General features: G+C 47.8%; 3 protein-coding genes across 3 annotated transcripts; 2 read left to right on the forward strand and 1 right to left on the reverse strand.

Moving 5' to 3' along the window:
• Positions 1 to 624: 624 nt before the first annotated feature.
• N7478_002490 (uncharacterized protein) lies at positions 625 to 2714 on the forward strand (the record flags this gene model as incomplete). The annotated part of the gene is made up of 3 exons (XM_056918704.1): positions 625 to 711; positions 792 to 956; positions 1047 to 2714. The coding sequence occupies 3 exons, from the start codon at positions 625 to 627 to the stop codon at positions 2712 to 2714; spliced, it is 1920 nt and encodes a 639-aa protein (XP_056781862.1).
• A 1493-nt stretch (positions 2715 to 4207) lies between these two features.
• Positions 4208 to 11085, reverse strand: N7478_002491 (type I polyketide synthase; the record flags this gene model as incomplete). Its single annotated transcript, XM_056918705.1, has 5 exons — positions 4208 to 5026; positions 5082 to 5402; positions 5465 to 7999; positions 8051 to 10271; positions 10379 to 11085. 5 exons carry the CDS (start codon positions 11083 to 11085, stop codon positions 4208 to 4210), a joined length of 6603 nt encoding a protein of 2200 aa, XP_056781863.1.
• Positions 11086 to 11966: 881 nt separating this feature from the next.
• N7478_002492 (DUF341 family oxidoreductase) lies at positions 11967 to 12984 on the forward strand (the record flags this gene model as incomplete). Its single annotated transcript, XM_056918706.1, has 5 exons — positions 11967 to 12008; positions 12071 to 12089; positions 12156 to 12239; positions 12309 to 12743; positions 12812 to 12984. The coding sequence occupies 5 exons, from the start codon at positions 11967 to 11969 to the stop codon at positions 12982 to 12984; spliced, it is 753 nt and encodes a 250-aa protein (XP_056781864.1).
• Positions 12985 to 14306: the final 1322 nt, after the last annotated feature.

Genomic DNA, 14306 nt, shown 5'->3' on the forward strand with positions numbered 1-14306 from the left:
TAAATAGGACAATGTATATGCCTGATGATGGTTAGAAATGAAATAGAAGTAGAAGTAGAAATAGAAATTAAAATAAGTAATATAATAAAGTTGCCCATCTTAACTATACAAAGCACGAGACAATCCAAACGGGGTTAACTATACGAGAAAAAGAGAGAGAGAGAGAGAGAGGAAACTGCGTAACTCGTACTTGATTCTCCGCCAATCCCGCTCTCTCTCTTCCTTCAGTCCTGTCGTCCCTGCAGTTTGTCACTGGTTCCACTGCAACCAATGCCAAGATCCTGTTTAACCTGGATCGTCAGAGATTCCCTCGTTTCCCCTGTCACTGCCCTCCCCTGAAGCGGAGTCGGGTGTTGGTGTTTGGCCTAACCCTTTTCTCTCCCTAGTTCAGCTCCTCTCAATCCACTCGAACGTCCCAGATTCCCTGGACTGACGACGACTTGGACCCAACGTTCGTTCCGGCACTGGATGTCGCTCCCTTGGACTGTCCCTTTTTTTTTTTTTATTACCCTCTTTTTTCCCCTTCTCTTTTTGAACCCTTCCGCCCCCCATTCTTTGTTTGTTCCTCCACCCCCGTGCTCCCAAGGGAAGTTCTCTTCGTGTCTTCCCGACCACTCGTTCATCATGTTGTACCTGGGCGCATTATTATTATCTTGTCTGCATGGCGTGGTGGCAGAAAGGCTTGATGCAGATCTTATGTCCTTCGTCACGGTTAGTGTTGAGCCTCTTTATCCCCTGATCCCCCCATCTGATGGCGTGATCGCACCTAATACCGAGACTATAAATTTTAGCTCCCCGAAGTACGAGCTTTAAAGTGGGAAGTCACTCATCATGATCGAGAACGTCAAGCCCCCGGATATTGGTTTGTCGCACCATATGGCCAGATTAGCCCCGAGGAAGCCACCAAAAAGTACCAACAGTATCAAGTTGGTCCGTATATCTACGATAATGATGGGGTAGGTCTTTATTTATTTATCTATTTTTTAATCTCAATTTCTCAAATCGCTACTATCGCGAAGCGCAATTGCTGACCTCGTTTTGCACAGATCCTCGTTTGGGCAGGTCCAACCCTTTTCGATAACCGCAACACCTTCGATTTCAAGGCCAACCTGAATATAGATGGCGACCCCCACCTTTCATTTATCGTCATATGGGATCGCGAGAATAGAGAAGACAAGGGAACCGGTGTCATTGTGGATAAGCACTTCCAGGTGGAGCACACCGTTACCCCCCCGGAAAATATGAGCGACTTCAACATGCACGAATTCAACATTTTGGATGGCGGCAAGACCGCCATGGCTTGTGTGTACCATTCGCAAGAGATCAGTCTGGCAGACCAGGGTCGCCCAGATGAAACAAGCTGGGTCGTGACTGGTGGCTTTGCTGAATTCGATCTCGAAACCAATGAGGTTCTCGCGGAGTGGAACAGTGCCGACTGGGTCTCTGTCGCAGAGTCGAAGTTGTTCCTTGCGACGGATAACCCTGCACACGATTCTGGCAGCGCTTGGGACTATGTACATGCCAACTCGGTGGACAAGAACGAGGCTGGTGATTACATCCTTTCGCTGCGATACACCAACACCCTTTACGGTATCTCTCATGATGACGGAAGTATCATGTGGCGACTTGGTGGACATGGGGCACTTAGTGATTTCGCGCAAGACTTCACTTTCTCGAAGCAACACGATGTGAAATTCGTCTCTTCTAATGGCACTACCCATGTTATATCCTTCCTGAACAACGCAGGCGACGAACGTGCCGCTGACGAAACTATGTCTTCCGCTTTGTATGTGGAATTGGACACTGAAGCCATGACTGCTACCGTTCTCAAGCGCTTCAACCGACCTGATAATGGATTGACACTTCTTCGTGGAAACACCCAAACCCTTCCCAACGGTAACACATTTGTCGGATGGAGCGAACGGGGTTATCAATCTGAGCACGCTCCTAACGGTGATGTACTGATGACTGCCCAATTTGCTTCGAGTCGCTACTCCACCTACCGTTCCTACAAGTCCGAGTTCATTGGTCGTCCTAATACCCCGCCTGATGTTGTGGCCTCCGTCTACGGTACCAGCAACATTGACATGACTACCATCATCCACGTCAGCTGGAATGGCGCCACTGACGTTGCTGGATGGAACTTCTATGCCCAGGCCTATGACCGTGGTGGAGCTGTGCTTATTGGCCACGCTAACAAGACCGACTTCGAGACCATGTACATTGTTGATGGCTACATGGATTGGATTGTTGCCGAAGCAGTTGACAAGGATGGCAATTCGATGATGAAGTCTGAAGTTACGCGCAGTGATGCTCCCGCTAACTGGCACTCTGTCGGCTTCCAAGGCGCTAATAACCCATCCCCCGATGACCCGTCCCTCCTCTCGGCGGCCTACGACAAGATTTCGTCTAGTTCCTCCGACGAACACGATGATAGCATGAGTGACGGCATGGATATGGACCACGAGGCTGCATCAGACGATTCATCCTACGCCAATGCTAAGGAGGTCGCACAATCCGTCTACAAGGCCTACGAAGTGATTCGTGGAGTTGGTGGTCTCTTGATTTTCATCTTAGTCTCATGCAGCATCGGTGGTGTGGTCTACGGCATTTACCGAGTCGTCAAGCGCCGCAAGGTGCGCTCCTACCAACACATCGCCTCCGATGACGACCTTCCAATGGAAGAGATGGATCGCCGCTCTCGGGCTGATTAACCTCTTCAAGTCTGTTTTCCTTTCACTTTTTCTGATTTCCCATTGAATATTCCAACTCGCATTATTAGCAGCATCGCATCTGCCGCTTTGCATTTGCATTTACATCCCCCCTCTCGAGTTACTTTCTTCCAGGCGAAGAGAATATTCGGAAGAACTATTTTGGATTTACGCTCCACAACTTACGCAAAACCTGAACGAAAAAGATGGGGTATTTGAGAGGGTATGGGTATATACAATCAGGCCATGATCGCTTCACTCATGACATACCCAATCTGGCGTTATTTATGGCTTTCTTTAAACCTTTCGTGTTCAAATCTTCGACTGCTCATTCCAGTCTTTTTCATCCTTGCACATTTACTTGGATGACAGTGATGCCGATAGGGACTTCTTCATCCCAGGCTCACTTTCGCATTTCTTGCCTTATACCTTTTTTATTTTTCGTTTTTCTTCTTTCCCACTTTTATTCTTGTGTAATATTATTCACCCTTTGGGCTTCTTGTCAATCTTCTTTGTTACTTCATATATGAAAATATTGAAAGAATCAAGTGTACATATACTTACTGCCTTGGCCTGTATAATGAACAATAATCATGAAAATATCATCCACTTTGAATATACGGGTATCATTCGCATCTTCGGAGATAATGGAATATACATGTAATGGCCACTTTTCTACTATTTAGGTTTATTCCCGAAGCCACAATAATGTTTTACAGTGACTCGGACTATCCATCCGAAGCCCTAAGATACCTGTCCTGACTCGTGGGCCAAATCACGGTCTTTATCTTGATTCAAGCATGTACAATACGGAGTAGACCATAAATGGCTAACTTTTCAATTTATTCCTTTGACGTATCATATGTGTGTGGATTGGGTTACAGTGCTTTGCCAGTTGTATCAATCAGTGTTGCAATTTGATACATCTCCATCCCGTCTTCACTATACCCAATTAGTGCATTTCTCCTTGCCAACCTTCAAAACCCTGGCGGAAGGCTAATGCGCTTTGCTCGAGACTGCTCGGGGTTCTCTGATACGACTATTTTCTGCGCGTTCACCGTCCTTACATGAAACACGTAACTGAACTTAAGATAGGAAGGGATCTGAGTTGGGCTCCACATACGCGTGCCCCCTTGACCCGTCTTCTGAATGGTCCCCACTTACGGTACTTTGGTGCGAGTTTTGTAACTTTTGTTTGTGTTTGTGTTTTGAACATCCAAAAATCGAGAGAACGAAATAAAAACGATGACGCTTTATCGTCTTGATTTTACGGTGAACATGCAGTATACTTGTATAGAGAGCCTATAGTATAAAGAGCAGATATAGAAATTCATAGTGTATCTTGAAATCAGACTTATAATATAAAGCGACGCCAACTTTGAAATCTGAAAAGCAAAACGAAACTAGATAAAAGAAAAAGAAATAACAAACACAAACACAAACACAAAAATCCACCGTTTACAAAATCCAAATGAAATCCACAATATAACACTCAATCAAGCCTGAGACTTATTCAGAATAATCTCAGCCAAAGCCATCAACGACCCACTCGACAACAGTTCCAAAACCTGCACATTCGCATTCGCCTCGCGAGCAATCCAATTCCGAATCTCAATAGCAACCAACGAATCAAGCCCAAGCGACGAAACAGTAACAGAAGGATCCATATCCTCCAACGAAATCTGCAAAACCTGCGCCAACTTCGCAGCAAGAGCCTGATAACAAATCTGTAACGCTACCTCCTTCGACTCAGCACTATGCAACTGTACATTAAGCGGAACAGATGGACCACTCGCTGCATTTCCACCGGCACCAAGCTTACTCTTCGCAATCTCGTAAAGACCACTGAACTTCGCATCTTGAGACCAGAAATGATCCAGCGTCGTACTAAGACTTAGACCCGTGATACTTTGACCGGAACAGGACCTCTCAAGGTCCCCTGTTATTGCTGCGCCGAAGAGTGCGAGAACCTCGCCTTCATCCATTGTGTCGCTACCGATGTTCTTGAGGACTTCTTGGAGCCGTTTTGCGTCGACGTCTGCGAGGTATCCTGCGTCGCTGACGGCTGTTAGGTCGATTGCTGTTCCTGGGAGACCGTGGGAGCGACGGTAGGACATGAATTCGTCTAGGAAGACGTTTGCTGCGGCGTATGCTGCTTGGCCTCTGTTTCCGATTACGCCTGCGACGGAGGAGAGAGCGACGAAGAAGTCGAGGGGTGTAGAGGAGAGCACATTGTGGAAGTTCCAGGCTCCCTCGACTTTGCTGGCCGAGACGGAGGTGAAGTCGTCTAGGGTCATGTTCTCGAATAGCATGTCCTGAGGGTGGGTTAGATGAAGAGTTTCAAGGTAAAGGGGGTTTGATAGTACTCACGCGGAGGACCATGGCTCCGTGGACGACACCGCGTACTGGAGGGAGGTCTTTCATGTCTTCGTTGATGAGTGTCTCGACGGATTGTCTGCTGATAACATCACAGGCTTTAACGGTGATGAGGGTTCCGTCGGGGGATAGCTCGTCCATCAACGCTTGCACCTTGTCGTTGACTGTAGCTTTGCGGGAGACGAGTACGATGTTTCTCGCTCCCTTTGATGACATCCATTTGGCCATGCTTCGACCAAGACCACCCGTGCCACCGATTAGGATGTAAGACGCATCTGCCTTGAGAAGGGAAGGGCTTGTCTTAGGTGCAACAGCCTGTAGCATTGGATTTTAGTAAAATATTTTCTTTATTAGCGATGATGGAGAAGTTGGCTTACCTTGACTTGGTCTTCCGGGTTGGCAACGACCACAATCTTACCCATTGCCTTTCCGGTTTGTAGTGTTCGAAAAGCGCTCTCAAGCTCAGAGATACGGTATGTTGTAAGAGGCAAGATAGGATTGAGGGACCCCAGGCTCATCATCTGGGAAACCTGATCCAAGAGACTCTTCATGAGCGCGGGCTTGAACTGTGCAACCTTGGTGAGATCAATGGAAGAGAAAGAAACGTTGTACTCGAATGGAAGCATGTCCAGACGAGTGTTCTTCGTAATATCCGCCTTTCCAATCTCAACAAAGCGACCAAATGGCGCAAGACATTCCCAAGTTTCCCTAAGAAGGTCACCAGCCAGAGAGTTGATCACGACATCGACACCCTGGTTGTTTGTAGCTATCTTGATACCGTGAGCGAAAGAAGAATCACGACTGTAGAGGATATGATCCTCTGGGATATTGTACTGTGTCATTAAAAATTGTTTCTTCTCCACACTGCCCACAGTAACGAAGATCTCTGCTCCGATAATCTGTGCCAGTTGAATGCCTGCTTGTCCGACACCACCAGCGCCGGCATGGATGAGAACCCGCTCACCAGCCTGTAGCTTGCCAAGATCGAAGAGGGCGTAGTATGCCGTGCAGAAGACAACAGGAACAGTAGCTGCAACCTCGAAGGACATAAAGTTCGGTACTGGTGCAGCGCTGGTAGCCTTGCATCGGGCGTAGGTGGAGTAAGCGCCCAAAGGTAGAGCCATGACTCGTTGTCCAACCTGGAGATGCTGTACCTTCTTTCCGACTGACGTTACAATGCCACTGCACTCGATTCCGATGTAAGGCTGTGCAAGCTGGCCCATGGTGACGACGATATCCTTGAAGTTCAGTCCGGTGGCCTTGACTTCGATCTCGATATCATCATCAGCCAGTGGCTCGGGAACATCGTCTGCAAAGTACAAACTGTCGAGCGAGCCAGGGCTGGCAATTTGAAGATTGAAACGTCTGCTGGGCTGCGAGAATGGTTGCGTGGTTATGGTTTGCTCGTGTGTCTCATTGTGAACGAATGCATTCGCGGCATCATCATCCACAACACGCGGGACCAGAAGCTCTGAGCCCTGCGCCTTGAACTCCCAGTCACCCCTTGACTTGGTGCCATCCGTGGGCCATAAAGTCTCAATTGCGGCGAGAATGGGCTTGGAAGAAGTTTCAAGCTCCGCGGTGTTAATTCCGAGGGTAGCGACCTTGGACAGTGCCTCTGATCGGAGACTGCGAGTGACACCGACAATCATGTGGGCGTCAGGGGTGTCTGCGCGATAGACCCAAAGAACATGAGAGGCGTTTAGTAGAGCGTGTTTGAGACTGTCGAAGGCTTCGGATGAAAGGTCGCGGAGAGTCTCATCTCCGGTCTGGAGGACGATGACATGCTTGTTCGTGCAGTCGGCTTCTTCGAAGGCGGAAATGGATGGTAGCCACTCGCTTGTCGCAGTAGAGATGGCGTTGCTCAGCTTCTCGGCAGAACCATCAGACTTGCCGAATTGTTTTATCACCACATCACTCTGGTGAATAATGCCGTTTCCATTGAGGTGGGGCTTTTCTCCAGGAGTGACATGACCGTTAGTAGTCGACCCATAGGGCTCCTTTACTTCACCATTGGGTTCTTGCTCAGCCTCGCTATGGTTCAGAGGTTGCCACTCCAACTTAAAGCAGAGGTCGCGGGGATCTGGGCCACGGAAGCCCGCATCCTTGAGTGGTGTCATTACCAGTCCCTCTATCGAAATCAAAACATCCGTGGAGTTTTCCGGTGTTACCCATAGATCAAACTTCGTTGGTTCCGGGGTCGGCAGGCTGGGTCCTCCACTGCACCATGCTTTCGTGAACTCACCGGGGGTCGAGGGGATGTTGTTGCTGATAGTCAGGTTTTTTATCATGGTTGGCATGTACAAATTGTCCAGTTCCATACTCCCGTTACCAAGAATAGGCCAAACCAGATGCAACAGACCATCCAAAAACGTCGGGTGAATAACCAAGGGCGCTTCGTACTGCTTTGGCATCATGCTTCGTGTATCTCGGACACACAGATCTGCGCGACAGTGACGGGGGCTCGAGAAACAATTTTCCAATCCTTGGAAAGCCGGTCCATACCCAGCTCCAACCTCGGCCAGGACCTGATACATGTTGCTGGTGTCAATGCTGTACGTGGTTGCTGTGTGCACTGTGGCGATTTGATTTTGGAAATGGTTTACCTCTGTCTCAGCGACGTTGGAAACTGCAGTCTGCTGCTTCTTATTCGCGCGAGTCCTTACAAGGCCTGAACAATGATCTGTCCATCCTCGCTTGGTAGACCACGAGCAGATGCGGAACTCATCCCAGACATCTGAGCTACAACGCGTGCCCTCAGCGTATGGCCGAAGCGTGATAGTGGTCTCTGCCTCCGCGTCGTCACTCAAGACAAGAGCTGAACCGACTTTCACTTCTCGGAAATCGAACTGAGAGAATACTACATCGCGTTGTTCGGCACGGCGTTTCGCAGCTTCGACGGCCATGGAAATCTAGGTATAGTGTCAGTATATACTTGGTGAAATAAGATATCGAGTACTTACATAGCCGGCCATGGGGAATACTGCCATGCCCTGCATCTTGTGCTCTCGAAGCCAGGGAATGTCATCAAGACGGACAATGTTTCTCCATGTAGGCTCCAGGTCGTTCGAGTAGAAGGCCTGTGCTCCTAACAGATCATTCCGAACGCCATCTCTGAGAGCATGCTTCTGAGCAATGCGAGACTCGTGCCAGTACTTAGTACCATGCTGCCAGGGGTATCGAGGTAGATCTCGCAAAAAGCTCCGTGTGAGACCACCGCTGACGGGGAAGTTCATCTTGTTGATATCGATATCTGCTCCTCGTACAAATGCAGCACCAGCAGCATCAAGAACAGACTGAGCGGCACTTGCGTTGCGAACAATAGTAGGGGAATAGCCGATCTTGGCGGTTATTGAGCCAATAGTCTTCATGGTGTCTAAAATTGGACCCTTGAGCGCAGAATGGGGACCAATTTCCATTAGAAGGTTGGGGCGGCTTCCTTCGTCAACGCACATCTTGCTGAGAGCATTGGCAAACAAGACTGGTGAGGTCAAGTTTTGCACCCAGTATGCGGCACCCAATTCAAATGGCTCAGCAATTTGACCAGTGACTGAAGAGAAAAATGTAGCTGTTGCAGTGCTAGAAGGCTTGATTGACTCAATTGAAGCCAAGTAAGCTTCAGCAACATTCTTCATGTGATCGGAGTGATATGCGACATCAATCTTCAGCTTGCGGTTGAAGAGCTGCTTGGCCTGCAAGATATTCTCCAATTCATCAATGGCGGGTACGTCACCGGATACGGTCACACTGGAAGGACTGTTGACACAAGCAATGGTTGCATAACCCTTCAGAGTCTTCAACATGGGCCTGATGGCATCAGGGCCAGCCCCGACGGCAATCATAGTACCATGAAGCTCGGGGAATGACCCCTTGAGCAACTGTGTCATTTGGCCACGGTGGTATGAAAGTGCCATGGCTGCTTCCAAGTCATAAATACCCGCGGCGTAGGCAGCACCAATCTCACCAGAGCTATGACCCACGACTGAATCTGGTTTGACTCCCCAAGATCGAAGAAGATCAGTCAGAGCGATCTGAAGCGCTGTGCAAGCGGGCTGGCTGAGATGGGGCGAATTAATCTTGGAGGTTGCTCCATCTTCTCGTAGAGCTTCGATGAGAGAAAAGTCCGCTCCAAGATCTTGCAAATGTTTGTCGGCTCGCTCAAAGGAGTCTGCAAAAACGGAATACTCCTCCATGAGAGGAATGCCCATCTGAGCCCATTGGGCACCCTGTCCAGTGAAAACAAATGCGATTGTCGTGCTTCCGAGTATCCGAGTTGGGTTGGCTTTCAGCTGAGCCAGGCGAATGCTAAGCTCATCGAGCGAAGTGGCTGAGAGAGCAACTCGGTAGGACAGATGAGACAGCTTACTGCCCAGGGTATACGCAAAGTTGCCGAATAGTGACTTTTCGAAAACCTCAGGCCGTTGCTCAAAGTAAACACCGAAATCTCTGATACGGGTCTTCAGAGACTCCTTGTCGTTGGCGGAAATCAAGAACAACTTGTGTGAGGGATCCCCATCGCTTTCTGGATCATCCGTGTTCTCCTTAGGCGGAGGAGGCTTTTCAAAAACCACGTGGGCATTGGTACCTCCAAAGCCATAGTTTGAGACACTAACATATTTCTTGTTTCGAGGCCAGGGTCTTGTTGACGTGACAACCTTCATGTTCCAATCATTCAAGGGAATATTAGGGTTGGGCTTCTTGAAGTCTGCGTTTGGCAATAACAATCCTCTATCAAGCATCATGGCGGCCTTGATGATGGAGACCATACCACTTGTACCTTCAAGATGACCAACATTGGATTTAACAGAGCCGATATAGAGTGGATCTCTTGTTGTTCGGTTCTGTGCCAAGGCGTTGTGAACAGCTTCAGCCTCAATGGGGTCTCCGGCCTTGGTTCCAGTACCGTGCATTTCAGCAAAGCCACACTCGTCTGGGTTCAAGCGACCATCTCGGTATACTTGACGGATAAGATTCTCTTGGGATTGGCCATTGGGCATAGTAATTCCCTGAGTTCTTCCATCTTGGTTGACACCACTATTAGCAATTATAGCCCGAATTGGGTCTTTATCGCGGATGGCGGCGTCGAGCGGCTTGAGAAGCACAACGCCGGCACCCTCTCCTCTTGCAAAGCCAGATTTCGCTCTTTCGTCAAATGCATAGGTCTTCCCTTCGTCATTGAATAATCTGAGTAACTGATGTTAGAAATTGTTCTGAAATTCATTGGTTTTGGATCCGTGACTCTGGATAGAGACCCATGCATCAATAGAATCTCCAGGGTTCCGAGTACTTACTGTGACAAGGACATGGAAACAAAATAGTCCGGGAGAAGGTTCAATCTACATCCAGCAACTAGAGCCTCGCTAGACTCACCGCTACGCAGACTTTGAACTGCCAAATGTAACGCGACGATGGAAGACGAGCACGCCGTGTCGACTGTAAGACTGGGGCCTTGCAAATCGAAGTAGTACGAAATCCGGTTGGATTGAAGTGCAGGAGCACAGCCAGTAGCCTGGAAAGACGGGCACGTCTCGATGTCACGTAGGTTTCTGAGCTCGTAGTCGGCGAAGTTACCACTGCTAAAGACACCCACATTGCGCCCTGCTAATGATTCTTTGGGAATGCCAGCACTCTCCAAAGCTTCATATGAGCACTCCAAAAGAAGTCGTTGTTGGGGATCCATGGAGATGGCTTCTTGTATGGTCACATTAAAAAATGGAGCATCAAATCGGGTCAAGGTATCATCATCCATAAAGTAACCACCTGCCGGGTTGAATGTTCCGGGCTTGGAAGGGTTGGGATGATGATAAGCTCCGGGGGAGAAACGGTCCTTGGGGATGGGCGTCCAGCCACTCCGACCCCGAGTACATAATTCCCATAAATCGCCGGGGGAAGAAACTTGTCCGGACATTCGACAAGCATAGCCAATGAGTGCAATGGGCTGCGGCTTCTGGGTTTCCCCATCACCCAGTGACCCGTTGGTGTCGGCCGAACTATTCATGGTAGGAGGACTTTGTGAGAAAAAGAAATAGAGAGGGTATATGGAAAAGGAACGGATATCACAAGGAGAACAAGGACGCTGGTCACTGGGATTTAAATAGATGTCCCATGAAGCCTATGGAGGGAAAGAATCCAGCGGAAAACGTTGAAACCTTTCTGCACGAGAGTAGGTCGTTCACAATTTTTGGATATCCTCGTTTTGGAAATTTATTTTTTAGAATTTTTGATTTATCTATTAGAGTTGTTCAATTGAATCCTTTGGATCTAAATATGCTTTTTCTCTTTATTAATTTTTGTTTTTTTCTAATTTCTTGTCGCAGGTGTGGGTTCAGGTAATGGTTTTACATGGATCTTGAGTAACTGGCTCGATAAGCTGTCTACTACTCCTCACTGGACGATTATAGATTTGAAAAGAGCGTAACTTTGGTCCCTGCTGTGCAGCCTACTTAGGTTAGACGTGAAATCAGGGCCATTTGGAGTCCCATGCAACCCACGAGAGCTTGAAAGTGTGGATCGCCTCAACTTGGTTCAAGGTGGATCCAGCTCTGCCGATCACATGTATTTCGGAGGAAATGGACCTGATTTCAAGAATTTTGGGGCGTTATTAGGGTCAATTAATTTGGTTGGATGCAATTTAGAGAACTTGCGTCTAGATTATTGGGGTTGTTTGAGACTGAAACTCCATGTATAGCTTCTTCTCAAAGATTCGCCTATTTCTTGCGCGCCGGTCTGCTTTCTTCTTCCGTCATCTCCCACCTTTCTCTTTTTTGAATCTTCTTCACCTTCATAGTTTATAATCTTCTGTTTGTTCTCCGAAGATATTGGTTGTACAACCTTTGCTTGGCTAGATTCAACTTTGCTTTTGGTCTAGACACATCCAGGATGAAGTTCCTTTGCCTTCATGGTGCCATTGGCAACATCGATGTACGTGATCAAAAAAGCCCAAGATAGTCTCGGAGAAAAGGAAGTATGCTAATCTCGTGCAGAACATCACTATTCAGCTATGTATGCTCCGCGCTAGACTCAGCTACCTGTCTTTCTAGCTTTCACTAACGCAGGAAAATAATTCAGCGCCGCTACAGAAAGACCTGGCAGAAGAAAATACTGCATCATTTCACTACATAAATGCGCCTGTGAAAATCATCCCTCCTCCAGGTAAATACCAATGAGGTGATTAGAATGTGATGGTTGGGAATAATCACTAATTATCATACTCCGTTACAGGCTTCGAAGAATACTTCGGTGTTGGTCCCCATTTCCGCTGGGCGGATGATGGAGGCGCTGCCGAGGATTCGATGATCAGCCGTGTACGCACAATTCCCGATGGACAGAATCCCGAAGATGTAATGCGGGATTTAGTTGGAGATCGGAAGGTAAAATGGATCAACTTCGACGAGGTGATGAAGTATCTATTTGATACGATGGAAAGCGATCCCGAGATCCAGGGAATCATTGGCTATAGCGAGGGAGCCTCAATTGCAGCCACCCTTATTCTGGAGGAGGCGAAACGTTTGCGGGCAACTGGTCGTCCCCGTCAAATCAAATGTGCCATGTTTGTTACAGGGTGGCCGCCAATGCATCCGATTGACGGTGCGCTCCTCGCAGACGAAAGTGACGTTGTGCTAGATGTTCCCACCTTGCATGTTGTTGGCGCAAATGGTATGATATCTGATCTTTCAAGCCTTTTTACCTTTTCCACTCAAACCTAATTACATCTAATTGCACAGACCCCTTCCGACATGGCGCATACGCCCTATACAATGTCTGCGATCCAGACACTGCGGTATTTTTCGATACAGGGAAGGGACACACCATTCCACGGTCTGGCCTTGTTATCCATGAGCTAGGAGATGCTGTTCGGGGTCTGATGGACAGAGCGTTTGAAGTTGAGGATTTTTAAGCAGCATGAACTTGAACCTAGACGCATCCATATTAGCGCCTGGTCTCCATGTAGGGTAGCTTTCCACAAAAACGTGGCCCAGGGTTGCTAGTCTAGAGTTCCGGTTATACAACATGAAGATATGGCGTTTGTTTAAGCCTTTTTTACAGCCAAATCAAAGCTTTACATTCGTACAAGGAGCCTATGTTCGTAGGTGTAACATTTACAACCGTTGCGCATCATGATCTCGAAATGCGTTTCTAAATGGCGCTCGCCGAGTGAATTTGTACCGAACCATGGGAGATTCCCGTCCCATTATTCAGGTCACCACACCTTGGGTAAAAATAGTTCGTGTGCCATTGTCTTAAATTTCGCTAAATATGGTAATTTCACATGTCCTAAAAATTTCCCCTTTCATTCTACAAAGTAGTTAATGATATGCCCTCGCTTGGACGCCGAAATGGATTGGTGGGTCCACGAGCCGCGAGATATGCCGACGCCAGAACTAACTTATGAGACCTTTATCCTCAGAGAGGGAAGATATGTTGATCCCAATGCGCGCGATATGCTAGATACCCGGTCTGTGGTACCAAGGTTGGGATGGCACTCTCCCGCGCATACCCTCCTTTCTAGTATAAGATTGGTGGCGGTTTTGCTTGGTTTATTCTTTTTTTTCTCCCTGATAGCAACGTTGTGGGACAATATCATAGAAGGGGAATAAAACCAAATATAGTTGAACATAAGGCCCGATCATGTATGCAATATCCCATTTCTTTAAATACATGGCGACGCTAGAGAAGAGTGCTCTCCGTAAAAACCACAAACTCCGATTGTCAATCCTGTCTTATCAAGTTTTTTAAACTGCGAAAATTGACCATCCGATCAATCTTCACATCATGTTCGTCCTGATAGTTGTCTTGCTGCTTTCCTATTTTGCATTTCCTCCGTCCAACGCCCAAACAACCCCACCGGAACTCTGCGCCGGAGGAGTTCATGCGATTCTCATTCGGGGGCAAGGACCCGGCGATCACTTGAACGTAATGGTTTCAATGCAGAACCTCGTTTTACAACTCATTCCGAATTCCAGCTCTGTGGCTTTGCCGTTTCATCATGGAGGCAGTGATCATAGAATTGTCGCTGCTGAAGGTGCACTTATGATGCAGAATTACATCCGACAGTATGTTGCTTCGTGTCCGCAATCAAAAATATTTCTCATGGGGTACTCGTTAGTATGTGTAATATTTCGTAACTATACTAACCCTTATGGGTTGTACCCACAACCTTTTTGAGCGAATGCCGATCTTGTTCTCCCCGTCTTTGATTTTTCAGATTTCTATTTCGCC

The sequence above is a fragment of the Penicillium angulare genome (genome assembly GCF_028827245.1).
Source record: "Penicillium angulare strain IBT 27051 chromosome Unknown utg000003l_segment0_segment0, whole genome shotgun sequence".
NCBI lineage: Eukaryota > Fungi > Ascomycota > Eurotiomycetes > Eurotiales > Aspergillaceae > Penicillium > Penicillium angulare.